Source organism: Tetrao urogallus (assembly GCF_951394365.1).
Source record: "Tetrao urogallus genome assembly, chromosome: 1".
Lineage (NCBI taxonomy): Eukaryota > Metazoa > Chordata > Aves > Galliformes > Phasianidae > Tetrao > Tetrao urogallus.
In genome coordinates this window covers 133,741,187-133,768,750 of record NC_136813.1, presented here as the reverse complement: position 1 = coordinate 133,768,750, position 27,564 = coordinate 133,741,187, and the positions used below count along the sequence as shown (strand labels likewise).

General features: G+C 37.0%; 1 protein-coding gene across 3 annotated transcripts in view; it reads left to right on the top strand.

The window, feature by feature from the left end:
- Positions 1 to 27,564, top strand: part of ERC1 (ELKS/RAB6-interacting/CAST family member 1) — a gene marked incomplete at both ends in the record, with an annotated part of 276,770 nt that overhangs the window by 156,109 nt on the left and 93,097 nt on the right. For 2 of the 3 annotated variants that reach the window (XM_079549731.1, XM_079549730.1), the window contains 2 exons: positions 5,404 to 5,535; positions 21,014 to 21,174. In XM_079549731.1, coding sequence (XP_079405857.1) covers positions 5,404 to 5,535; positions 21,014 to 21,174 — 293 coding nt within the window. The remainder of the gene's footprint in view (positions 1 to 5,403; positions 5,536 to 21,013; positions 21,175 to 27,564) is intronic. The other variant, XM_079549732.1, reaches the window with a different exon arrangement.

Below are 27,564 nucleotides of genomic sequence, written 5' to 3'. Positions count from 1 at the left end.
TCCCTTTCAGTCCCTAATGGAATGAAATTCTTCTATTGCAATTTTTCTCCTATTGTCTCCTGAAGTTATTTTTCTTCATTTAGGCAACTTGTCAGGCTAGAATTCCAATTCATGTGTCTTATTTGGCAGACACAGTTTTCCAGATGTTGACATATGTTGTCCTAATGAGTTGTCATCATGTATCTCAGTCTTTGAGCATGCCAAAGATATGGAAACATTAGTTGAGGATCTCCTACTTGGCAATTCTTTTCAGCTCTCAGACTATTCCTTTCATTCAGGAACTTGTGGTAATTACATATGCTGTTTCTGTACTTAGGAAGAAGCCCTTTTTGTCTTACTGTGTGAGAGACAGAGACGTCATATGAATTTAATGTTTCTACTTACCCAACTTTTGCCCAGACAGATAGAGGTTTCACCATCACAAGCAAACTCTGCACTTTACTTCTTTCACCATTTGAGAGTGTCAATGCATCTGTATGCAACACTGATGATAGTAGCTTTAGCACTGATAGTAATCGTTCCTTCAACTCAGTTTTTTACTCATGCCCATCAATATATATAGAACCAGCTATTACACAAATGTTTGCCTCTGCTACTTTGGTTTCAGAATCATTAATATTGGATCCATGTTTATGTACATCTTGGAACCAAGTTATAAACTACCCTACAGATATTTCCCCCATTAGGAACTAACAGTCTTTTCTTATTTTGTTCTTCAAGCACCCTTCAAGACAGCATGCATTTTTTCTTTTATTGCCATCTTCTTCAGCAAATCACAGAATCATCATAGAATCATAGAATGGCTTGGGACCTCAAGAATCATCAAGTTCCAACCTCCATGCCACAGTATCTACCCTATATATACATATATATATACACACATATATATACATATATATTTATTTTATATATATATATATATTTATTTTACATATATATATATATATATTTGAAAACCCAGTAAGTCAAAAGAATCTCATCAGTGAAAGAGATTCCTCCATTTATGAGTGACAAATTTTCATTCTTTTCTTGTTCAGAGACCTCTGCAAGTAGTTTAGCAGCATGGAACCAAATGAAGGAGGTCTAACTACACTCACTTGAGTTTTAAATAACTGTGATTATTTGCTTCCAAAATAAAATGAGACATTAATTTCACCTTTTGATACCACAACATTGAATATTCACTTAAGCCTTTCTTAAAAAGGCCTTCAGGTTTTTACAAGTATTTTTCTGAGGAAAGAGCAGCAAAAATTCATGATGATTTATATTCATCAGTTCCTCTCTTCTTAAGTTTAGATTTCTGATTTTGTCATAGCAACTTTCCTCCTGGGCTTAGCAGTGCAGCAGTGCAACCAACACTGCAGTAGTGTCTTCTTCCTTTCTCATCTATGGAAGTACAAAGGGCAAAATGTGCTTAATTACATTAATTATGGGTTTATATGAAAATGATCTTTCCCTACCTAGGTGATTGGCTAGTTCTAGGAATTCTTTTAACAGTCAAAAGGAGCAGTTAATTGCCCTCTCAGACTATTAACTAATCTTTCCCAAGAGTTAACCAGAGAAATTCATCTAAATTTCAATTCCAACAGTAAAGTTAAGCCACAAAGCTGCAGTTACATAGAAGTTTGCCAGGATACCTCAGGTTTAATTGAACCTAAATGCCTTGGTGAAAACTTGCATCCGATTTCATGCATTTTCACAAAACTTCATGGCAGATAACACATTACAAACGAAGGAAAGATTAAATTGATACATCCTTTTAACATGCATCACTTGGACATCCCACCACTTCCTTCCTGAAGTGAAATAAAAAGTCCAGAAATGTGTGTCAGTCACACCTCCTTTTCCTTTCGGTCTTTAAGACAGGCATGTATTGGAATGGGTTTTGCATACGGATCAGCTGCAGGATCATAGTGTTTGTAGAAAAAATCATATTGTGCCTGAACTCCTGGCACTCCCACAGTGTCGACTGGGTTTTTCATTTTCATTGTGGTGTCACCAGTGAGCATAAAGGCAGAGCTATCTCCCTGTCCATGTTTATTCCCTCTCTGCCATTGAATCTCACACATACGGGACTTGGGCGCAGAGCTGAGTGAGGGTCATGGAGATGTTTGGGTAGGTAATGCATCTCAAAGAATCCAGTTACTGTACAGGTAAGTAACACTTCCTTTTTCTTTCTGTATAGTCGTGTATAAGATTCGTGAAAGGAAACTGCTATGGTCTATCACTATGCAATTTCATCAGAATAGCCAGTGAGAAACTTGCACTCTGTGTCACATTTTATTATATGTAGGAAGTAATTCAAGTTGTACTCTAGTCCCCTATTTAAAGAGAATAAATACATTTCACTATTGGGGTTACCTGCTTCAGCAGCATGTGAAAAATTGGGAGATAACAGTTTTCTTTTTCCTGCAGTAAAGTACCTGCATTATCACAGCCTCCTCATCTCGAGAGGGCATTTTTGTATTCTGTTCATGTTGAAAGGTTTCTGATTTCCTTTCTAAAATTCTGATTTTCTTCCTATTTGGTAGATTCTATTTTAGTTTAGTTTAGATTTAGTTTTCCAGAACGATCTGTAGAATTAAATGTCAAAATATTCTCTTTCTGTAGAAAACTCCTGACATAATAGGTGATGGTAGTTACAATTTATACAGTACTTTCTTCGAAGTTTACTGCTTCTCATAATAGCGATAAAATATTTCATAGAATTAAAAAGAGGAAAGCCACAGGAGCAGCATGGGTTGATGTTCAACATGAGCCTATCATGTTTCGGACTGTTGAGCCAAGCAATTGGGAAAACACTGCTGGTATGTTAAAAGGCAAACGCTGGTTTGGCTTCATTTACTTTTTTCTCTATTGGAGTGTTGTGTTTGAAACAGCAGCGTGTGTTAAAAACAAAAAATAAAATCAAATACTGATCATTTCATGATGGAAAAAGAATGGATGGAAACAAAACATTTATTTAAAAGTTTCCTGAAATTATTCTCCACTTTGGAGTGCTGCTGGTGTCTGACTGCGCAGCAGTTCCTCTGCTCTTCCAGGCATAGATGTCATTTTGTAAAGCGGGTAGTCACACTGTGGCACTGTTAAGAGCAAGCAAGAAACCATCACTGCTCTTTGAGCTGTTTGTTTGGGACAGAAGGTGGATGTTTGCAACCAAACTTAATTTACTAGATGGGTAATGAACATTTGACAGAAGTTTAAAATCATCATTTCTGGCAGTTTTTTTGTTTTTCTAGCACTGACGTCTTCTTTTTAAACTTGCAGCTCTCCGGTCTATATATAAAAGTTCACATATTATTTTAGAAAAAAATATGTAATTGTAGACTTTTCAAGTGCAGGTGATGTGGTACTGAATTGCACAGTTTTCATACCATGAGCTACTCTTTTTCCTCCAGGAATCCAGACAGGATTCACCTGTCTGGACAGAGAACTTTGATGTGTTGAATTAACCTCTTAAATGTTGGCCTATGATGATGAAGGTTGGCATACAGTACAGGTTACAGCGCTCCATTCTACACTCTAATTTTAAACCCGTTTCAGTTTTACACGCAGCTGTTCAAATGCACCGTCTCCACTTCTGTTGTTTGAAATGGAGAGGTATACTTTCACACTTCCTTGGCTATCCGTGAACAATATCAAGACGTACAATTGATGTTCCCCACAGAATGTAGATTGGCGAGTAAATAGTTTTCAAGTCTGTACTCTGTTTCTTTTTGAATCTTCAGTTAGACTAATCATAACCATGGAGTAGTTTTGGAAGACTTTATCAGTGTTTCAGTAGGTTTTAGAAAGTATTAAAATATGTTCTGCAACTCTGATTTTTTAAACGAAGATCTCTTCAGTTGTGTCTTTAGAAATCAGTGGTTACTTGCCTTGTGAACCTGCTTTGGAAAGTAACCAACAGCGGAAAGCTTGTCCATCTGCAAAACCTGGCAAATCTCTCTGCCTTTGCTAGTGGTTGAACTAGCCTTTCTCTGTGTAAGAGCAGTGGAGCCAGGAGTCTTGTACTGTTTGGATACAAAGCTTTGCATCTCTGCTGGAAAATTCTCTTCAGAAGTAATGAGACTGCCAGAACTGGTGTTCATATGGCACTATCTTTGGTGATGTACTGAAAGTCCTGGGGAGCAGCAATTAAGGAATAAGGTTCACTCTTTAGAACTACAGCAATTCATTTTGGCATTACAAAGTTTTTGTTTTGGTTTGGTTTTGTTTTTTTGTGTTTTTTTTTTTCCAAATAAGTTGTCTTTATCCTTAATCTTTATATGGCGTGAAGCACAGAGAAACAGTGGAAAATATCAGTCAGGACAGAAGACTAAGGATTAAACCTGATAAAAAGGGAAATGCAAAAACCAAAGGGAAAAAATATTTGATTCTTCCACTACTGCTGAGCTGTCTAAAAAGCCTTTGCATTAACTTAAGCATGCACTAATATCTGATCTGAACCATATGATCTAAATTGATCTGCAAGATGAGAAAAGCAGAAATCTTCCATCAAGCTGGTCATTTCTGATGGATTTGTTAAGCAGCCATGCTCCTGGGGACAGCCTGGTGTGCAGTCTTTTGTCCAAGCTACTACAGCAGAACTACAGCAGAGGCAGAAGATACACAATTATTTTCCTAGCAATATTAAGAAAATACGGGTCTTCTATACAAATAAGAATGTCATTCATTTTGAATATCATTTTTAAAATTATATTATTGCCAATTAAACCATATACTTTCTGAGGAGAGTTTCCTTCCATGGTCTTTGACTATAGGTGGGACTTCGGAACCTACAACTGTGAAGATGTTCTTAATTGAAGAATGTATTTTCAGATAGTCTTGATGCTTAGCTTTCTGAGGTTTAAACTGCCATTCTTAATTCCTAGATAGTTGTTGAAAAAACTTCCTTTAAGTCTTATCTGAACAAGAGAAAACTCTGTTTGGTTGATGTTTGTTTTTCTCTCACTTAACCTGGAAGTAGCAAGTTGCAAGACTGCAGTGCTTTGTTTCCCGTTTTACCATGCCTGCTGGTGAATGTGTGAGCAAATGGACAATTCTGCGTGCCTGCTTTCCCACCAATTCTGGCTACTCTCCTTCTTTGGAACTGCTTACTAATCTTCATTCGCAAGCAAAACTTGCTTAGCTATTCTGTTTAATCTGGCAAGACTGTGATGTGCCTGATGAGAGGGCAAACCCTCTTGCTTTGAGGTCCTACTTTGCTAGCTTTTTCCTTCTCTTTACTGTGATCTTCTTCCTATTCTTGCATCACTTCATCTTTCTTTCCCTTGCGTGAAGATAATTTGCCTGCAATTGCACCTCGGTAGGGAGAATCAGATTTTGCTTGGCATAGAACTTGGTTGACTGAAAGGCTATAGTCCCAAACAAGTCTTCTTCACCTAGTCTCCCATCATTTTCCAGGACAATCTGCGTAAAAAGGATGATCGGATTGAAGAATTGGAAGAGGCACTCAGAGAAAGTGTTCAGATAACTGCAGAGCGGGAAATGGTGCTAGCACAAGAGGAGTCAGCCAGGATCAATGCTGAGAAACAGGTCTGCAATCTTATAAAGTCGCTGGTAGTCCTCTTAGGAAACTGTTTCCACTGCTTTACTGTGAAACATAGATGGTTTTGTTTAATCAGCTATCTCTGTTCAAGTTTGGGTAACAAAACCCATAAAATCTGCTAAGATTTGTTTTTCACAGGTGATATTTTCTTGGGGAAAAATAAAAAAAGAGAAAGAAATACAAGGTATCCTAATCTTTTAAGTATTATTTTATGTAATAATTCTTCTGACTAATCTTACCTATCAGAGCTATCCTTCTATATGTAAACATGCTTACACTCACTGTGTTGTTCATTGTGCATGTTTAAAGAAGGTGAATTTTATTAGCATGGTCATGCATATGGGCCACAATCTCATTTCATTTACAGTCTCTCAACTACTGGATAGAAAGACAAACCCTTTATTTAAGGCAAGTGTACACACAGAAAATACACACTCGCCTTGAAACCACAGGTGTAAACTTCTATGCCTGAATTTATTCTGTCACGGGTTAGACATCCTGAAGAATCATGTATGGACCAGATTTTGACTTCCATAATTAATCACTAAGAAAACATACCATACCTAATGAATAAACTTCCTTTATATTTTGATGAATCTTTTGAAGTATAAGGAGCTGAGCCTGGTGTTCTTACTGTGGTTTTTGTGAACCTCTTCAGTGTTTTATCTGTTCCTCTCCTGACCATAATAAGCAAACAGGGGCATTTGGTCAGTCACATTGCAATGATGTATTCTCTTTCTGTTAATTAAATGAAAAAGATTTAACTAACTACACTTTAAAACATTTTTAAAGGTTTTTTTTCAACATGTATTCTTATATCACCTTCTTTCAAGATGTATCCTTATGCTCTTTTTAGTTAATAATCAAGTTTTCAAGAAGAAAGCAACTCTTGCTCTTTATGCTACAGTCAGTATGCTGGTAAACATACTGAGGATAATTCTGGTTAAAGTATCCTAAGATTCTAGGTAACTTTATGGAATTTACTTTCAAGATTGCCTTCTTTCTAAACTTCTTCTAAACTCTTAAAAAAAAATTATCTTATAGAAATGTTATCTTGGTAGTGAATACCACATAAAAGAATGGATTTCCTCCTCAGAAATATATGTATCTCACAGAAGAGCAAGTTCTCTGCTGAGATGCACAAGTAAACAAAAGAACATCTAATTTGTTATCTATGATGTCATAATGTTTTAATTTCTTTGTTGGAGGATTGTGACAATGGTGTTCTTTGAGTGTAGAGAAGCCTGTAAAATTCTGTAGAAAATTCTGTAGAAAAGCCTGTAGAACGTTTTGTGTGTCTGTGGTCTAAACACAAGATGCATAAGGTTTAGTGAATTTTTGAAGGATAGCTTTGAAGAATGTAGTACATTAATTTTGTAAGTGTTAGGAATGTCTGATGTTAGGAAATAAGTATGAAGATGAATATAACTGGTAAATTTACAGAAATACAACTATGAGGAAGGCTTATTTTAGAGGCTGATTGCAGGTCACCTCAGTAGTTAAGGTGAAGGATGAGTGGAGCACAGTTTGCAGGTGATTGATAGCTTATATTTGATTTGCTAGTAAAGAAACGTGCTAATAACATTAACACTGTATGGGAACTGCCGAGTCACGGCCTGAACCTCTGATTAATCACCTGAGGCGAGCCATGAGCCAGCCAGAGGAGCACAGGTGAAGGCAAAAAACTCCTAGACCTATTTAAGAGCTGGCTACCAGAGGGGAAGGATCTCTTATGGAGATCCCCTCTCTTGGTGTCTTCTGGTGAGCTCAGCCAAAGGGTAAGCTCTTCCGCTTATTCTCTTTGTGATCATTGTCTACCTTGCTTGATTCTCTCGATTATATTGTGATTACAACATCTTGATATCTGTTGATTAAGCAACTATATTGCGATTATAGCATCTTGATTATACAAACACTATACACAATAACATCAAAGCTACAGAGGACTTTCCTGCACAAATTGCCACAATCTGCAGAAGGAAGATTTTTACACATTCAGACACAAAATACACCTAACCAAAGAACTTTTAGCAATAGAGAGACAACCAGAAAAGTCTTACATTAGAGATATTCCATAAAAGAAATTCTGCAAATGTTTCAAAATAACCTTTGCACAAGGAGTAGAAGGACATCTGAGTCAAAGGTACTGTCAAGATTAACAAAAATATGAAGGTTCTGTCCTAGATGAAAAGAAATGAAATAGCAAGGAAACTTTCAGTTGCAGGATAGAAAGGAGGACTCATTCTTAGCCCATTAGCATTAAGTCCTTGTGGTTGTCTATCTGCTGTAAGCAAGCTTATTAGGGAGAGGACAAGAGTTAAGTCTGACTTAGTAAAATAGGAAACTGTTGTAGAAGCGGAATCTTATTTGTACCTGAGACATCCTAAAACTAAAGTATGGAAAGTGATTAGTGCTTAGGGAATATCTACAAATTTCCATTATGGTTTTTGAAAACATTCACCAGCAAAGCCTTATGAGATGCAAACAATGAGATCATATGGTAAGAGCTTGATGAAAAGGGAAAATAACTGGTAAATAGATTGAATGGCAGTACAATCTGTATGATGAGGCAAGGTGATGGAAATGTGCTGTCGGAGGGCCAGTAAGCCATAAGGATCACTGAGAGAGGTTGAGAGGTGAGGAGAAAAGCCAAGAGAAGTATGAGTTGTGGGAAAAGATTTCTGGAATATGATGGGTAACAGCATCTTAAACAGGAAATGAATTTGGATGTAGTAGTTTGTATGGAAGTGAGGAGGAAGAAGGATGGATTTGACACCACTGGGATCAGAAGAGGAAGACCTCTAGGTCACACCATCATTGATTATGACAGCTGTGTCTTAGTCCAGCAGAATAACTAAACTGCCCTCTGTGGCACATCATACTTTATACAGTGTAATGACCAATAGGATGTCACACAGAAAAGCAACCAGAGGGTCTTGTTCCAGTCACAAGATAGCTGTTTTGCCCCACCGTGCCCAATAGTTTGCCCAGTTGTTGTTCTTTATTAGATATAGTCAAGTCATGGAGTGATGGCAAGTAGCTGGTTATCACCTCAAATGCGAGGGGGATACATTCCTTCAATTATTTTTCATCTCTTTGATTACTTAAGAGAATGCCTGCTTTGCTCTATATTCTCTAGTGTTATGACAGAAGCCCTTCGGTAGCTTTGCAGTTTTACAAATGCAAGGCTTTGTTTTTGTGAAGGATATTAATCTTTTGATCTTTACAGGTGATGATATCATTCTTAGGCCAAATACAAATTGTATGCGTGAGTTGGAAATTTTAATATTGTCCAAAATGATTATAATTTTCTTTTAATTGCATGCTTTTTATTTCCTCTCTTCTGTTTATCTTGTTCTCTACCACTTCACTGCCTGTCTGAAGCTGTTTAATGAATCAATGCATGAGGTCAACCATTTTGGCTTTAAGTGGTTCAAGGTATGAGGACATCTCATCTATGTGTACCTCTGCCCCATTATGTATTGTTGTTTCTGTAGCCCTGTGTTGTGTAATCCTACCCTCCCTCATTTCTTGATATTGTGATTTTCTGCTATTTAACAAGCTTTGCTTGTGAATTTCACTGTCCATGAAGCTACCTAGGATTTCATAGTTCTCAGATACCCATTTCAGACTAAAACTTTGCACTATTTCAGTGTTTGATAATATCCTGGCAATGTGTGTTAACTATGGCAGTGTGTTAAGAGTGTTAACACTCATTTTCTATATTGCAAGATTTCTCCAGCTGATAAATCTTCTTACATATAAAGGCTTGAATGTTCTTCAACAAGTTCTTGATTTCCAACACATTCATCTGGTTTTGTTGTTCCACGTGTTGAATCCTGTATGTAAATATTATGTAAATTATAGTTACGGACTGCGGCTGAATGCATTAGTTCAACATATTACATTGTACATCTGAAAGTATGTGGAGACCTCTATATTTTTTTTAATAAGTACTTTCTGAAAGGTTGTAGTAGAAGACAGGACTTTAACTTCCATATCAATTTAATCACAGTGATGACCATTCCAAGAACAATGCTTGAGAAGATTGTCTTCATGAAAAGACATGGCTCTTTCTGTGGGGTAAAGTGAAACAGAAGTTCAGATTTTGTAATTCAACGTCAATCAGTAATAAGTAGCGTTGGTCCTTGTCTCAGGAAAAACAATATTACAATTACTTGCACTTAAAGCCTTAATTACTGAAGGGCATAGTTTGTAGTTCACAGAGACAAGAAATTAGCAACTGCCCTCTTTCTCTTTGCTCACTTTTATCGTTTTTTTTTTATACTTCTGTGAACATCCCTTCAGTTTTACCAGCCTGAGTCTTCCTGAGGCCATGCTGTGAAATGAAGTTACCTAAATTATTATTATAATTTTCTTTTTTTTTGTCTTTTTCTTTTTTTTTTTTTTGAATGAGTGTTTTCACATGAACCAGTCTGAACCAATGAATCAATGCTAATCTGGTCCACGTCCCCCAGCACAGGACAAAGGCACACCAGAGGAAGCATGGAACTATGGGAGCAGGACACAGGAAATTCTTAGTATTATTTTCTACCGAGATTGTATGAGTATTATTACCAAAGTGTTTTTACCTAAACCTGTTGTTGAATTCTGGTTTTTACAATAGGCTGCTATTTTTAGGGGCGTGATGGTGCAGAGCCTGACTGCAACGTATTATTTTCTATCTTCAGTTCCCTTCACATTTGCAGAGCTGTTGTTTCAGAATTTTAGGTAGCATTTTTGCTGATAACAGTATAACTGTTCTCTTGTTAATATCAACTCCTACTTAAGTGCAGTCTCAGTCTATACAGTGCAGCTAGCATCTAATCCCTGTCCTAAATCGCTATGGCAAATACGCAAATGAAAGACTAGCCACGATTTTTTGCTTTTTTCTTTAAGTAGCTACTTCAACTGAAATATCTGAGTTAGCAGTCTGATTTTGACACTTTCCATCAACTTTGTTTGAAGTTATGGTTCTCAGTGGGAAATTTTAATTTAGTTTAAGTATATAAACCAACACCTATAAACAGCTATATCTGTGCTCATACAATTTATCTTTTTATTCTACATGGCAGGTGTGTCTGCCTAGCCTTTTGAGAAGAAATTAAATACTGAATATTCTAATGCTAACACATTGCTTAAATATGCTGTCATACACTACTTTGTTCTTTCCAATATCTTTCTAAATTGTTTCAGCAGGACTTAATCTTATTTCATGCACATATTACATGTAAAAATTATTTGCAACAAGGCTTCTGAAATTCTCTGTCACGTATGCACAATTTAGATGCCATGTCTGTTTGCTAACTCATAAATAGCTGGAGCCTTCGTACCAGTTGTCTCTTTTTCCCCATCTCCTGTTCATCAGGATTTCACTACTGTAAGTACAATGGCTGCAAAGATTTGAATATTGAGTACAGCCTCTTAGAGTCTTTTCTGTTTATCTATAATTTGCTATACTGAAAGTCTAGCCAAGTTTTGGGTGATACTTCTCACTTGCCTTTGCCATAAATCTGCCATTCTGGTTCTTTTATCTTCCTAAAATACATTACTTTAACTACCTTTTCTTGTAAAAATAGAAAATGCATTTACAACATAATTAATTTATATTGGACCCTAACATTCAGCACTGATTATAATCTAGTATTTTCTAAAAATGCGAAATTTAAATACGTTTCCCTTTTGCTGTGCTATTCTGTTACTGGAATAGGTAATGAAATATTTTCTAAAACGTACTTCAAGATATTTTCAGAGCACAAAGTCTCACACATTAGTTACTTTCTATAGACCCTTGTACGTGGGCAATATGAGGCTGGATTTCTCATGAACCACCTACGTAGAGCTTTCTGAGCACCGTAGTTTTTTGAGCACTGCTGTCAAAATTCTGGCTCTTCTGTAACACGTGCTGGACAGTTTGCTTTTAACTCATGTTCTTAGGTGTCCTTCTGTATTTCTCACTGAGAAATTTGATAAACAAGTGATTGGGAATCAAGGCAGTATTCCAAGCTATGTTTTGGGGGTGAAGCTGCTGACATAGCTTATCCCTGATTGCTCAAAGCAGTCTACGTTCTCTTTGGCTGAAATTCTCTTGAATATTTTCTGCAAAACTTAGTCTGGTTTTTGAGTGTGTGTATATACATATAAGTCATATGTGTATTTAAGTCATATGAAGTAACAGAAATCTGTGAGAGAAACTTAGATTTGAATTTCTTCTTCTGATATACATAGTTTTAAGAGCTTTTAATCTCAGTGGTCAGCCTGACATATATTCTTGCCATTTTTCAAAGTCTGGAATTTTTTCCTCCTTTTGTGTATTTTGGTTTTGGCTAGGTAGGGTGACCATGCACTGTGTCCATGGTAACAAAGCTGTTGGCAGTCATTTCAGAAGTGCTGCCTCTCCTTTAACTTTCTTCTTCTCCCCAGAGTATTTTGATGGATTGTGTAGCCTCTTCCTTTAAAAATATCCAGTTTTATGTCAAGTCACACCCCTTACAGGGAAAGGTTGATTCAGTATGTCAAGGATAGCATGGAATTCCTTCTTTATTCAGTAATATACTTTCTAAGAGGTGAAACTGCACAATTGTTGTTCTGGTCTTAGTTGTGTTCAGCTGTACCTATGTGGGGGGCTTGAGGGATTTGCTTCTCCAGTGGAGAAGAATGAAGAGAAAATAGCAATGAATAGAAAAGGATAAACAAAGGTGACTTTGGTACAGAGATCTTTTTTTAATGTTGCAGGCAAAAATACTTCTAAGGAGCCCAGAATCCTTTAATTTTGTTTAACTTGTTTCACGAAGTTGGAAAGTGGGCAAAATTTGAGAACTTTTAGGAGAACTGGGGATCCTAAAAGGATAATTTTGTTCGAAGTGTATAGTGAGCATTTCTCGCTATGGGTCATATTTTTAATGAAATGAGAAATACTGGGGGAAATTTGGTGCAAACACTGATCTTACAAGGGTTTTGTTTAGATTTTTTTCGTTTTTATTTTTAATAGATAAATACTGATTTCAAATTATCTCTTTTATTATAGAGAAAACTCCATCTTCGTACCTCTTTATCCGATATAGTATTTTCTCAAGTGCCTACTTCCAGATTCTACTTTATCTGGTTTGGCTCATAAAAAAATCAAAGTCTTGAGTTGCCTTCAAATGTGGTTGGAAAGAGGAAATCATGCAGATTTTACATTAATTCTTGCTTCTAAGGACCCAAGCAAAAACTTTAATATTTACATAAAACTAAGCTTGTACTTCTTCCATTTGGAACTTCTTTTCCATGTTCCAGTCGTGATCTTAAATTCTGAGCTTAGGTGCAAGTGTAATACAAGAGTATGTAGATTAAGGCTTTAGAAAAGCTCATTAGAATTGTAGATTAAATGCAAAAATTAGAAAAATATAATTTTTTTTCTTGGCAACTGATTCTTCATCAAAATACATGTAGTGCAAGAGAAGAAATTGTATTCCTTTCTTTACTGTTCTTTTTTACAGCGAAATACAGAAGAGTGACAGATTTCAGATTAATTAAATTGAAGATTCTTCATGAAACATTTCCTGTTGATGCAACAGCTTCTAGACATTGCTGTACTGCTGTTTATCATCAGATTCCTTCAAAGCCATCACTGCATTTCAGTCTTCGTTCAGCTGGCTCGGAACTGTGGGATTACTTTGCAGTTGTGGCTAGATTCTGCTCATTGCTGTTTATTAACTACAATGCTAAAGATTTGCTTCCACATGTTAGAATAGGTGGAAACTTCCCTGAGCTTGCCAACAAGGCTGCACTTCTTCAGCTATATTTTAGCCACATGTGCAACCTTCATGTACGTGGATGGGCTTTCACATAGTAACTGTTCATGAACCTTAACATTTTTTGAGAAGAATGTTAAAGTTGAATAATATTAGTTGAAAATTTGAATAATATCAGGCTGTGTCTAAACTTCAGTCTGCCACGGTAACATCCGAGATAATATGAAACAATTATCTTAAGTTATTATAAATAATATTATATAAGATATATTATTAATAATAGTAATTTGATAACTATTTTATTATTATTGTTATCCTAAGTAATACGAAAGATAAATATATTTAAAAACCATTTGGATGTGGTGCTCAGGGACATGATTTAGTGGAGTGCTGTTAGGGTAGTATGGTAGTACAGTTAGGTTGCGGTTGGACTTGATGACCTTCAGGGTCTTTTCCAACCTGAGCAATTGTATGATTCTATGGAACTGTCTAAAATGCAGCAACATTAAAACCAGTGTGGTTTGCAGAATCCCTGCGAAAAACTGCTTACATCCTTGGATAATTAATCTGAGCTGGAAGGCTTCCTTTGGCTCTGTTACTGCTGCTACCTTAACAGCAATTGACAGATTAGATGTAACCAAATATAGGCCAAGTTATTTTGAAGAGGTCCTTGTTTATAGCTGTGGGTGCAATATCATGCATTAGACACTTTTCTAAAGAGGTTGTTTGGATTGTAGTATTGTGGAGTGGATTAGGTTGGAAGGGATCTCTAAGCCCACCCAGTCCCAACCCCTGCCATGGGCAGGGCTGCCACCCAGCAGCTCAGGCTGCCCAGCCTGGCCTTGAATGCTCCATGGATGGGGCACCACAGCTTCTCTGGGCAGCTGTGCCACGGCTTCACCACCCTCTGAGTAAAGAATTTCTGCCGAACATCTAACCATAATCCACCCTGTTTTAGATTAAAGCCAACCTCCCTTCTCGTGCCACTGTCAGACCATGGAAAAAGTCAATTCTCTTCCTGTTTATAAGCTTCCTTCAAGTACTAGAAGGCTGCAATGAGGTCTCCCTGGTGCCTTCTCTTCTGTAACAAATGGTGCTAAATGCTTGTGCAGAGTTGCACAGAATGTGCTAAGTATGCAAAATTCTACTCTCTATAACTATAGTCTTTTTAAGTGATGATCAAAATTCAATTTTTTTGCAATACTGTATGTTATTTCTAGATGAAGTGAGTGCTGCTGTGTCCCTTAGGGGCTTGAGAGCTTCATTGCTAGTTATAGAAGATAAACACAAGACAGTTTCCTATGATTGTAGATTCACATAAATCCACATATATTGGTTATTCTGAAAGTAATGCTTCCTATTTATTTCTGTGGAAACTACAACAGATATAAAAAGAACAATAACCCTATTTGATAGGTCAAATTCTCAGCTACAAAACACCATTCTTCAGAATAGCCACCACCATTAGCTATGCATTTTCATCAGTGATGACAAGAACATGCATGCTGCACTCCTCGAAATCTGCACCGGTGAAGGCGACCCACTCTCGCTGTCGCCACTACTGAAATGCACCATCCACTGTCTCACTGTGCTCACATCCACTGTTTGATCTCAGCAAGCATCAGTGAATGTCAGTGGGTGCCATTTTTTCTGCATGGAGGAATTCAGTGATGCACCTTTGCTTCATATGCACTTCCATGTCAGGCTGCCCCTTTGCTGCCATCTGTCATTTGGCAACAAAATGTAACAGAATACTAGTGGGAAGGTTCAACCTCTTCTGCCATACCACCAATGTCCATCCCTGATATCACGGGCTAACATAATAAAATAGGAGGCATTACTTTTAGGGCAGCCCGCACAGATCCTTTGATTTGGTTGCAAAGGTTAAAATGCATAGAATTCTACATCGGATAAAGGTTCCAGTTGAGGAAAATACAGAAGTAAAACTTTAATTTGCTGTAGCCTTCAGATATCAAAGATTGCAACAGGTTTCTGTCCTTACTGGAAATCAGACTGTAGTCTTTCACTTTTTTTTTTTCCCCTTAACCTGACTTGATTTGTGTCTGTGTGTGTAAAGTAGAGATGATTATTGCTTCTTTCTTAAGAGCTCTTGTCCCAGCATCAGGCCATTGCTTATTTGTATGGCTTATGGCCTTCATTTAGGACATACAACTGTCACAGATACCTCCAAACATCCTAAAAGGACGCAGCTGTGACTTCTTCAGGCCTGAGGTCTGGCAGCTCAACAGACTTTTCTCTTTTCCAAACATCTGTGAGTTTTGATTCCTCCTCACTCATACCAAGAGCACAGTGCTCTCAGAGTATGAGCAGAATTCATTCCGGATAGTGCTCTAGGAGTGTGTTCCTTAACAGAGCTCCCATGTTTCTGCTTCTATGGGTTCGCAGGAATAACATTTTAATGTCAGGTATATTCTGGTCAATCTAATTACTAGTGTGCTTCCTTGTTTAGACTCATCAGTGACTTAAAGGTTTAAGAATACTGCACACTAATGTAAAGAAACACACAGTTCATCTCTAAAATTTTTCATATATAGTTTATTCCCAAAATTTTTGCTGTGTATTACAGATAATCAGAATATCCTGCCTTGTCCCTAGACAACTGATAACTTACCAGCCATTGTCTGAGTTTTGATGCTAACCTCCCTTTGTATTATGTACAAAGGAAAACGCCTATAAAGTCTTCATGTGTGAAGTCTGCCACAGCCCTCTAGTGTTGTGCACAGTTGGCCTTGGCAAAAGGGGTGCTGCCAATCTGGCATCCTTTTTGGAATGGACATAAATATGGTGTGTAGAAACACCATAACTGTTGCACAACATCCTGCTGTGTTTATTTCCAAGTTTCTTTAGGCAGGATTTCAGCTGAGGAATTCTGGTGTTCAACAAACTTTTTTTTTTTTTTTTTTTTTTTTTCTCTTGTCTGTGTAGAATCTCATGGCAACATTCATTAACAGTGACCATGCAGAACAAGTGGAGCAGCTGCACAGGGGAGATACATGCAGTGTAGGGAGAAACACTCTCTTTAGATGATGAGTGTCTGTTCACCTTATGATATCTTTACAGTGCCAACAGAATAAAAGCGAAGGTAAAGCATCTTAACCCCTTGTGTATGTGCAATGAGAGGATTAGTGACAATGTGACAACATCATCATAAAAGCCTTTCCTCTGTGCACCTTCCAGCATGTACATGCTCATGCACTGGGAGTGAATAAGAAGAGCCTGACACAGAGCCAAAGCTGCTGCACATGTGGTAAGGGCAGAGCCACTGCTGGCAGCATGGCAGAGCTTTCAACATGTCTTTCAGCTGAGGGCTATCCTTACCTTACAAACCAGAAATTATGTTCTAATCTTACTGAAAAATAAGATATTTCCTGCTACTGCGTACTTATTTCTCTCATTCTCTTCTGATATTTTTAGCCCTCAAAAAGCTACACCCATAAGCTTTCTCAATACCTATAAGAATTTGGAGGTTGTCCCCCTAGTTCAGAATAGCCAAGAAGTGTCTTGGATATAGTTAAGTGTCTTGGATATAGTCTTCAGGAGTACCTAAAGCCCTACTGCTTTAGCAGAAATGGGGCTGTGATGAAACCATAATTCATTTCCTTCTTATTTTGTGTAAAGGTTTATTAGCTTGTGATTTAAGCAAACCATCTGGTCCTGCTGGCATTCCAGGTTATGTCAGACTCAATGCTTTCTCCCTGTAATATGTTACTTGAGGCAGTTAAATTACATACTTAAGTCCCAAGCCTGGCCTGTGCTTTTTCCATGTCTTAACATCTGTTCTGGGAAAATTTTCTGGGATCCAAACAAGTTTACATGGAGCCAGAACTCGTCTTTGTCTTTTTTTCGTGGGTCTGTTTCTTTCTCCTCTCTGTCCTGCATTTTAGTCAGTTCAGTAAAAGATAATGCAGAAATTTGCCCCCTTTTATCATTTCAGCAGTGTACACAGTGAAGTGAAAAATAGTTTAAAAACTCAGGATCTGAAAAAAAGTAGGAGATAGTCCTCTGAGAGGCTGAGTACCACGTTATGGGAAATGTCAATTTATTTTTTTTTTTCCCAGTACTTGTAGTACTCTTAATACTGAATTGTAATTGCAAGACCTTTAGTTTTGGTTTAATTCATTTTGGACAGAACAGATTTCTGGTACATTTTAACTCATAATACTAATCTGTTGTTTATACAAGAAAGATCTATGTTCAGAAAGCCAATAATTTTAAATAGAAGTTAGCTTGCTGAGGCGGTTTTGAAGATAAGATCTCTAGTGATTGATTTATACAATGCTCATTGAAAATAAATTGCTCATGCAGGTACTTGTATCTTTATTCTCTAGAATTCCATCTTTTTGTATTCTGCCTGGAACATTTAAGATACAGCCATGAATACAAAGAGCTATCCCATAACCCACAGTGCCTGCATGTATATTGAGAGGAATATAATTCTTTAAGTTGGGAAGATAAAAATGTGGCTGTTTTCGGTAATTAAACATTAAAGCATAAGTTTCCCATGTATCACTGGAACTAAAAGTAATGTATCTGCAGCTTAGGAGTATGCAGAGATCTTTGTGTAATACTGAGTCTCTCTGCCATGCCCTTTGAAACCTTTAATTACAGACTGGTGTGCAGCCTTTTTCACTTGGTCATAAAAGTGTTCAAATACTTGACGAAAACAACACAAAACAAAACAAACAACAACAACAAAAAAAAACCAACAAGGAAAGAGAAATACCAAGACTAACAGATAGCTTGGACCGTCTGCAAGATTGAAACTCCATATACATTTGAACTATTCATTCATTCATGTCCTATCATTTAAGACTGGAAATTTTTCCTTTGCAGTAGGAGAACATTCTTCAGCTTTTTCCTCTTCATTTGTATGCGTACAGCATACAGAAGTGGAGTGTATGGCTCCCAATGAAGTTTTTCTATCTTACTATCCAGAGAGAGGTCCTCTGATACTGCAAATGTTTTTCCAGTGTGTAGCATTTTGCTTTTTGTTTGCCATATTGCCGTTTCTGCCTGTAAACTGTCATTCAAGGAAAGAGAAATGAGAAGCGAAAGCGCATTCTGTGCATTCTGAATTGAAATAATTCTAGTGGTAGGGCACAAGCTTACTGACAATCACAGAATCATAGAATGTTCATAGTTGGGAAGGACCCATAAGGATCATGGAATCCAACTCCTGGCTCCACAAAGCACCACTCAGAAATTAGACCCTATGTCTGAGAGTGGTGTCCTAACATCCCCTGAACACACCTTGTCCTCCTGACTCTGCTCCATCCTTGTAGCCGAAAAGTCAACGGCATGCCTCAGAAAATTCTGGTTCTTGGCAAATACTTTTTGTTATATAATTAGCTGCACTCAGAGCAAAAAAATCAAAGACAGATTTGAAGTTTCTCATGTGGGATAAATTGGACATCCATTGCAAGGACATCCATTGCAAGGAATGTGCTTCTAGTGAATATTTCTTTATCATTTCTTCTAGGACTGCTTACAGAGAAATATACACAGATCTGCACTAAGATTCATAGCTTGGCATGTAAAATGCTTTGTTTTGTATAAGTTTAATGGAAATACTCTCATGGAATATCTATAGCTTCATGAATCCAAGTAATAAAGTCTTTAAGTATGAGCAATACTACTTCCATGAATTTTGTCTTTGATGCACACTGCCTTCTAGACAGAATGGAAAGCAATGACACTTCAGATGACTACATGTTGGTGTCATGTAAAAGCCATTCACATTCTATCCATATTCCCTATATGTGATTAGAACAATTTTCTGTTAACCTTCGGAAACATAGACTAGAGCCTTAGAATGAACGAAATTACCAAAAGGAGTGATTAGAAAAAGAATAGATGTGGTAGTCAGTACTCCAGTTCATGTAAGTTCATACTTTGCTGCAGACTTTAATCTTGCCGCCCAGCACTGACAGCCTTGCCCCAGCTATCGACCCCCAGCCTTTCTGTGTTGGAATAGCACAGAGCTGTTACACTACAGATCTGCATCAAGCAAATCAATCCTTCGTTATTAGTATCACAAATTTTATGGCTGGGAATGGAATGATGGACAGCAAAAGTCTTTCAGACTTCATTATGGAAAAGTTGCTTCAAAGACTGTTTTATCTTGGCAACTGACAGATTGATACAAGCCTTTCAGATTGTTGCCGTTGGCTGGGGACTTGTTTGTTTGAGGTTGTTTTTTTGTTAGAAGCAGAGGATTTTGCAGTTGGCATGCCTCTTTTCTCCTTGATTTAAAGAAAAATGTTTATGTATGATCCAACCAAAGGAAGTAGAAGCTGATATACTGGTACATATTCACTTGCCCAACATATCACTATTATTTTCTTTCTAGGTATCAGTTTTCTTCCTAGAAGTATTTTTTTCTGTTCATTATTTCTGCAGTTTTTTACATTCTTTTCCGACTTTTCTCTGTTTTCTTCTATGGGGCTTTTTCTTTGTTTATTTTAAAAACTGACAGAGGCTCTGGTCTTATTTTGTACACTAATGCAAGACGAAAAGCTTGGTTATTTTACACGTCCTAGCCAGTTTGAAGTATGTGTCACTGAAATTCTGCTTTGATCTGTTGATTGCTGAATGAATTGTTGATTGTACATTTTGAATAGTTTTTGATAATCTCATATCTTAAATTGTTCTTTTTTTGCTGGATACAAGAAGAATTTTCATTGTCAGCTGCATTTGAATGGAAATAGGCATTTTGCAGTAAGCACTGCACAATGACTGTGGTAGATTTTATAAATTGGTCTTTCTGAATTGCAACATTTCTTGCTGTATCTATTACTGAAGGTGAAAAACAATGTTGTTATCCTTGTTTGTCCTGAGCCAATAGCTCTACCTCTCAGAATACTTGATTTATTAAAGCAAGTGATGATATGCTGTACACCTTACATCATCTAGCACCTAGACAGCAAGTGATGCACCATACATATAGCTATACTGATTTATTGTGGTTTTGCAAGTTTAAGTGGCAAATTCTATCAGAGACAAAACCCACTGCTAGTACACAAAATGTGACTAGAGTCACTTGTGCATTATATATTCTAGAATTTACAGTCATCTTAATTCTGAACCTTTGAACCAAGTAATTTTGTAGTAGCCTAGAGATATAAGCATTACTCTTCTATAACTGTCTACCATCTTTGAAGGTGCTTTTGTTTCTGAATCACCAAATATGGCTATAATCATTGTTCAACAGATGTTTTGGGGGAAGTAGCCTTACTTACATTTTCATGGAAACCCAGTCCTCTCCTTGTTTGAGAAATATTCTTAACTTCATTCTTAAAGTAAATATGTTGCTTCTCTTTAGAGAAGTTGTTTTCATGTTAAATTATCAATGTGCTCTATTTAATACTTAGCATTTTCCTAAGCTAATTTAATGCCAATTGACCATCTATTTTTCCTCGTGTTACATTCTCTAAAATAGAAATACTGAAGAATTGAAGATTTGTAGTTTGGTATTTCAAAAGTAATGTTTCAGTGACCAGACCGTATTAATTCACATTCTATAGCGCTGCTTCCAAAACGTGTAGATATACTTTTCACAGCAGTAGATGATGATGCTTCTGGTCTACAGTGTTATGCAGTGTACTTGCACTGGTAATCTTAGAACTCTAACTTTGTTGGGACCTTTAGTAAGTTCCAGTCAGTCACACTGTGCTATTTTTTTCTCCTGCCTTCCTCAAAAATGTTATAGGTAGAAGAGCTGATGATGGCCATGGAGAAGGTTAAGCAGGAGCTGGAGTCGATGAAAGCAAAATTGTCTTCTACACAACAGTCTTTGGCTGAGAAGGAAACCCATTTGACCAACCTGCGAGCAGAAAGAAGAAAACATTTGGAGGAGGTCCTGGAGATGAAGTGAGTGGTTATTTCCATTATTTGTAGGCATGTTTTATTGATATTTATGAATTCTTCGCTGATCTCTGATGATTTAAAGACAGCTATTAATTTGCCTCTGTAGATACGTATCTATATAATCAGTCAAGTCTTCAGAAGTGAATGTGCCATCTTACCTTGAATTTCTTGCTATCCACTTTAAGGCAAGACACCAGTCAGTGTAACAAATGTTAAAAAGGAGAGAGGGATGAGGCAAACATAATTCCAAATAGTTGTAATGCTGAAATGAGACTGCAGATGTCTGGTCTGCTAAAGTATTTTTCAGACTCATGTGAATGATTCATTAGCACTGGAACAGAGACTTAATTTCTCTATCAGACTTCTCTTGTCATCTTTACATAAGGGGATCTGAATAAAACCAAGCTTTGAGGTGGGGAGAAGTGAGGAAATAGACTTCTAAGGCTTAAATACTTCCTAATTTCTGACTGTGCATTATAGATGAATAGTTATCCTTAGTTTAGGGAGACGGGAATCCATTTAGTGCAATGATGGATAGTGCTGCCAGCAGTTCATTAGAAACACTTTGAGTTGTTTAGCCAGCCCTGAAGAGAAGGAACGTTTTTATTGGCAGGACCAGCAGTGGTTCCTCCACTGTGGTTTTGTGAGCCATTATTTATTTATTTAACTTTTCTATGCTATCTTCTTTCCTTTCTTTTTCTTTCCTTTTCTTCATTATTTTTTTTTTCAGTGAAAGGATAGAAAAACAGCTGTTATAAAATGCAAAGAGATGTGGCTTAAGTCTTGAAACTCTTAAATTAGGAGTGCTCTGCAAAGTGGGCCAAGCTTCTCTAGCTTCATATTAAGCTACTACACTCTGATCTAGACCTGGCACAGAGACGTTGGAAGACTGCAGTACTTAAAAGCCACACTTTTTATTTTTAATAAAAAAAATTTATTGAGCTATAAATTTGACTGGCTTGAATGTTGGTGTACTGGGGGATGGGAACAATAGCTCTTAAGGTGATATGGGAATCCAAACCAACTGGAGATATATCCCATATCCAATCACTTGGCAGTACTTTCTTCTGCCAAACTGCTCTGCCAAACCTCCTCATTAAAATATACACGTATTGTACAATATATCCTGAAATGTATTTTGAATTGTGAGGCTTTCACACTTTCAGTATAACTACTCACTTCTTTTAAATGATGACCTCTCTTACCTAAGTAAGTTATTGTTGGAAAGCCATTGTATTGAAATTAAGTATCAGGAACTGCATTAACTGGTAGATCCATTGTGCCAAAGAAGGAAGAAGAACACTGGAGAGAATGGTAATGCTGTCAGCACATGGACAGAAAGATGGAAAAAACATTACGCTTGTATAGTTAACTAGCTGAACGTGTTTTAGACGTAGCTGGGCTGTCTGAAAGTTCTATAAAGCTGCCAAATGCATCCAAACTTCAAAAACTCACCCTCGCCATGAGTCTTTGCTGCAAACATGTATCTACTGAGGACTCCCAGTCAATTAAATATCTTACTTGAAAAAACTGCAGTATATTCTTTGTTGCACACTTTCCCAGCCCATGTCTTTTTTGAAAAGCACTCTTCTCAGATGTTTTCTAGTTTTGCAGAATTTTCTAGTGCTTTTAAAAATGTTTTCTACTATTTCAATCCAAAAATAACACTAACGGAATCTTTAGTAAATTTTTTGAAGCAGCTGAGCTGCTGGTTTGATATTTTAACAAAAAGCAATAGTTGTGCAGCTACAGTTCATTGACACTGTAAAGCAGCGTTGTTCCCCAAATTGTAGGGCACACTTCTGTGCAAAAGGTTTCAGATATTCAAAACAACAGTGCTTAAATTTGCTATTTGATAGAGGTTTACATTTAATAGCCCGGGCCCTACGGGAAGCTAACAGAGCAGGGGGGAATGAGGGGAATATACAGAAAAAAAAGCTTAGGAAATTCTACTTCAGTAGATTCTAGATATGGACTGAAAGAAGGTGTTAAAACAGAGGAAGGACTCCGGAAAGCTACCTTGGAGTTGTTATAGGAAGTTGTTAGATAATTTGTTAGTGATATGTATTTAAAATAGCATGTCTTAGAGTAGAACTTGTGTTTGCTACTGACGCTGTAAGCCTGAGAAGATTGTTTCACACTCTTTAGGGAATACTGTGGCACTAGAACAGCAGAAAAGTGAATTATTCCAAGGAGGAAATTTCACCGCTTAAAGAAATGCTACGTATTTTGAACCTCTCTGCCTTTTAAGTCTAATATTTTCATTTTCTTTAAGAAGTATCTTACTTGTAAATAATTATAGGAGAGGTAGATAATAGTCTCTCCATTTATTTCAACAAACATGATCTACTGTAAAAAAAAAAAAAAAAAAAAGCCAGCGAACTGCTAGAATTTTTGTTTTGTTATGTTTTCTTTAAGAAGTTCTAATGTTTCCATCATTCACAGCAAATATTTCAAATTAGGCAGGAATAAAGTGCTGTCTACAGAGAAATCTCTGTTCTTTGTCCCATAAAAACCTGCTTAGGCTGAGCTGAGTTATAAACTGTTGAAAATCACCAGTTTTCCTTTCCCTTTTTTCTCCTGGTGTTGTCAGCAAATTTTGGCAGTGTGTGAAAATAACCGAGTACAAACATTCTAATCTGTGGCTGAGTTCATGCAATTGCCAAAACTGCAGCAGCAGACACTGCACTTATAGGGAAGGGGAACAGACACTGTGTCTGCCTATAGAGAAGAGACTTTTTTTTTTTCTTTTTTTTCTTTTTTTTTTTTGGTCTGGGCAGGGCTTTTGTTATGGACAGAAGGAACAGAAGATTCTCCAAAGTCATCTATCTACTTCAGGGTTGCTGAGTTCCAGTTGGTGCATTTTTCAACCTGTTCCTCTAGACCTGGGAACTTGTCTAACAAATCTTTCCTAAATTATGCCTTTCCTTGCTCATTGAAGTTACTGCTAACTCCGTAATTCAGATGTTGCAGACTTACACAATGTAGTTGGTACTTCAAATTTGAATCCTTGATCCTGCTGGCACACAACAGAAAGATTATCACTTATCCAAGAATAATTCACTATAATCTTTTTTTTTTTTCCTTTAGAAATAATTAAGCATATTACAAAAGGATTGTTACAATAGAACATATAATTTATTTCAAAATTAAGTGCTCAAAAAAGTCTTGATCACTCACATGACTTTGAGTGGTCTTCTGAATATTTATTACAGCAGTATTTACTTACATGAATAATCCCATTTTTCTGGCAGATAATGTTTGATTTGATAGAGAGCATAGATGGTGATCAGAGATTAACCAGGCTGTGTAGCTTCATTATACTGTTTATTGCATTCTTATTTTATTTCATATATGAGTTGGGAAGTCTGCTGAGAGCTACGTGAGGGCTATTATTAAAAACAAGATGCCAACCTAGGAAATGCAGTGTTAACCCTTCTCTGCTGCAGTTTTCCTACACAGTGTGCAAGCCACTTGAAGTAATTGGTAGATGATTGATAAGTCTATAGGTTTATCTTCTAAAATGTTAATCCTTCCAGCAGTAAGGTAGTATTGTCTGCAGGTATGAGTAGGAGAGGTTAAAATTGAAAGTGATCCAAAAGAAACTGATTGACTGTCATAGAGTTTATCTTTTGGCCCAAAATGATGCGTAAAGTAATTCAAATACAGCAAACAGTTTCACCAAACCAATTTTTTTCGTGTTATGTGTACCCATGATGAGCAGAACCAGCAAAAAAAAATCCAGAACCAAACAGTATCAGTGTCCTCAATGTCCATCCACCTCATCACAAAATGTGTTCTTGGAAATTAAAGAAATATTTGTTGGAGTTATTGTGGAAATCTTATGTTATGCCTGTGTTCTAATGACAGTTCTCCAGAGGAGTAGAGTGATTTGTAGTTTCAGAGGAAGTATATACATAAAAACAATTCTCTCTGTAGTTTGAAACAAGTTCATATTTGTCAACAGTGCTACAAATCAGTAGTACCTTAACCTTGCACCTGGCTTTCCAGATCCAATTCAAAACTTCTCAGCATTTTTAGCTGGACTATGTGGTCTGTGGGCCACGTGGTGTATCAGGCCATCAGGCAATTGCAGCAATGCTGCCAGCGTTCTTCCTGTAATTACTTCTGAGGTTTTAAATAAGCTCCAATCCCACAGAGGACACTCAATTTCTGTAGCATTTACTGTTTGGGGCAACACAGAACAAATGCATTCCTTTTTTCCTCTGTAAGCCTAGGGTTTTTTTTTTCATTAAAATGTCTTTTTTTAGAGGAGGACAAAAAGTGAAAATAAACATAAAAAATATCCTATTCCCATTATTTTGTCCTTTTCCATTTTTCAGCTTAAAATATACGTGTTTATTTAAATTAGATATGTTCACTGAGTAAAATTCTGACATTTAAGCTGTAGAAAGTTCAGTGAGTCTGGTATGTGAAAAAATACCAATTTCTAATAACTGAAGAATTGAGATATTAAGACTAAATGATTGCAAATAAACGGATGCTGGAACTGCTGTTAATCTCAAAGTGATTCTCACTGAAGCCAATAGGGAAGTTGAAATATATCTTCTAAAGCTCAAGGTTATTGCATCAGTGTTCTCCTTACTATAATGAACCACTAAGCTTTTCACGAATGTGAGTGTAGATCTTGGTTACCTTGGAATTTGGTGGGTTCTGCTATAATTATTTTATTCATTTGGATGCTTGAGAGAAAATGTAATCTCTTACGCACTTCTCCTCTTTTGTCAAGTAAGTAATTGGAATCCATTATCCTTTGTGTCCTGCTGCATAGTCAGTAAGCCTTCAAGCACCGGTAGGTACTCAGTGGCAACATTAAGGGCATCCTGCCACTTTGTTTTCAGTGAAACTGATGGAAGCAGAGAAGCTTAACCCAGCAGCAGTACTACAAAACTCTGGTTGCAATTGACATAGGTGAGAGATCTGTTAAATTTAAATCTTAAAGCTTAGCAAAGCAGAAAGAAGTGGGACCTCTAGTGAAGCTTATGTAAACAAGGTGCCCCATATCAGCATAGGCAGAATTAGATTGTTGTGGTTTCTTCTGTTTCTTTAACTATGGGAAAGTTATGTGTGCTTTTTGTAGCTGGTTTGTTTTCACTCTTGGTCTTCCTTGAAAAACTTTTTCTTCTGTGGTTTTCTCAGATTCTAAAATCTTGGCACGGGTTCTCATAGTCCCTTACTGTCTTACGATAAAACCTCCATATCTCATTTTATCTTGAACTCTGTGGTCCCCAAGAACAGTCTTGCAGAGAGAAAGTACTGTGCTATCTTAATGAGGCATGACAGGCCTGGGAGCAGGACCAACTGCTGAAAGGTACACCAGGTGGTGTTAAAGGGGTTTGTTCCACTCGGTAATTGCTGCGACTTTTACTGTTATATGGAAGAGTTTGGAAAAGGAGGTCCAGTCATTAAACTCCTGAGAATGCAGTTACATTATGCTTTTGTTTCCTTGCCTTTCCACTGGAGGTATTTTTTCTTCTGGATGTTTTCTGAGGGCTTAGTGTGAATGACTGCTTCAGTATTTTTGGAATGTAACTTCTAGGTGGTGCAATGAAATTACACCTTTTTCAAGAAGGAATGCAAAATCCATTGCATCGAGCCTCAATTGTAGGAATGCACAGGTTTTATCAAACTTTTCCTTTCTACCAATGGTTTATGGCATTATTATAGAAATTACCATGAGAAATCTCATCAGTAGAGAACCTTTGCATATATACAGACTAGTAAAATGTGCAGTGTTTCAGCTAACACAATGCTAGCATGAGCAAATGAGCACCTTTCCTGTATATTCTCAGTTCACTAATTCATTGTTGTAAACAAACCAAGAGCAGGTGCAGCACAAGGCAACATCTTAAAAGCCTTAAGTGCCCTGTGTCCTTTACTGCCCAGTCCACGTTACTTTGGGAAAAGTAATGCATAACCTGCATATTGTACAGGTCATTGCATCTAGAAGGATAAAGAGAACAGTGCTTTTTTTCTAGATACATTCTCAGCTTACTTTTCTAGATACATATTCAGCTTACTCAGTGTTTTACTGGTAATGGAGTGTGTGACTGTTTTGTTTTGGCTAATGTATAAAGCAGATTGCTTGTAAGACAGCTGTGAGGGCACCAATATACTGTCTTCTGCTAGGTAATTCTGCATTCCTTTTCCAGTACGGAAGATTGTTTCTTGTTCTATATTCTGTAGCATATACTTTCAGTAATTAAGTACAATCAGAAATTCTCTTAGAACTTAAAGTTTATCTCTTCAAGAGAATCTGTTGACAGTATCACAGAATCACAGAATTGTAGGGGTTGGAAGGGACCTCCAGAGATCATCGAGTCCAGCCCCCCTGCCAAAGCAGGTTCCCTACAGCAGGTCGCACAGGTCGGC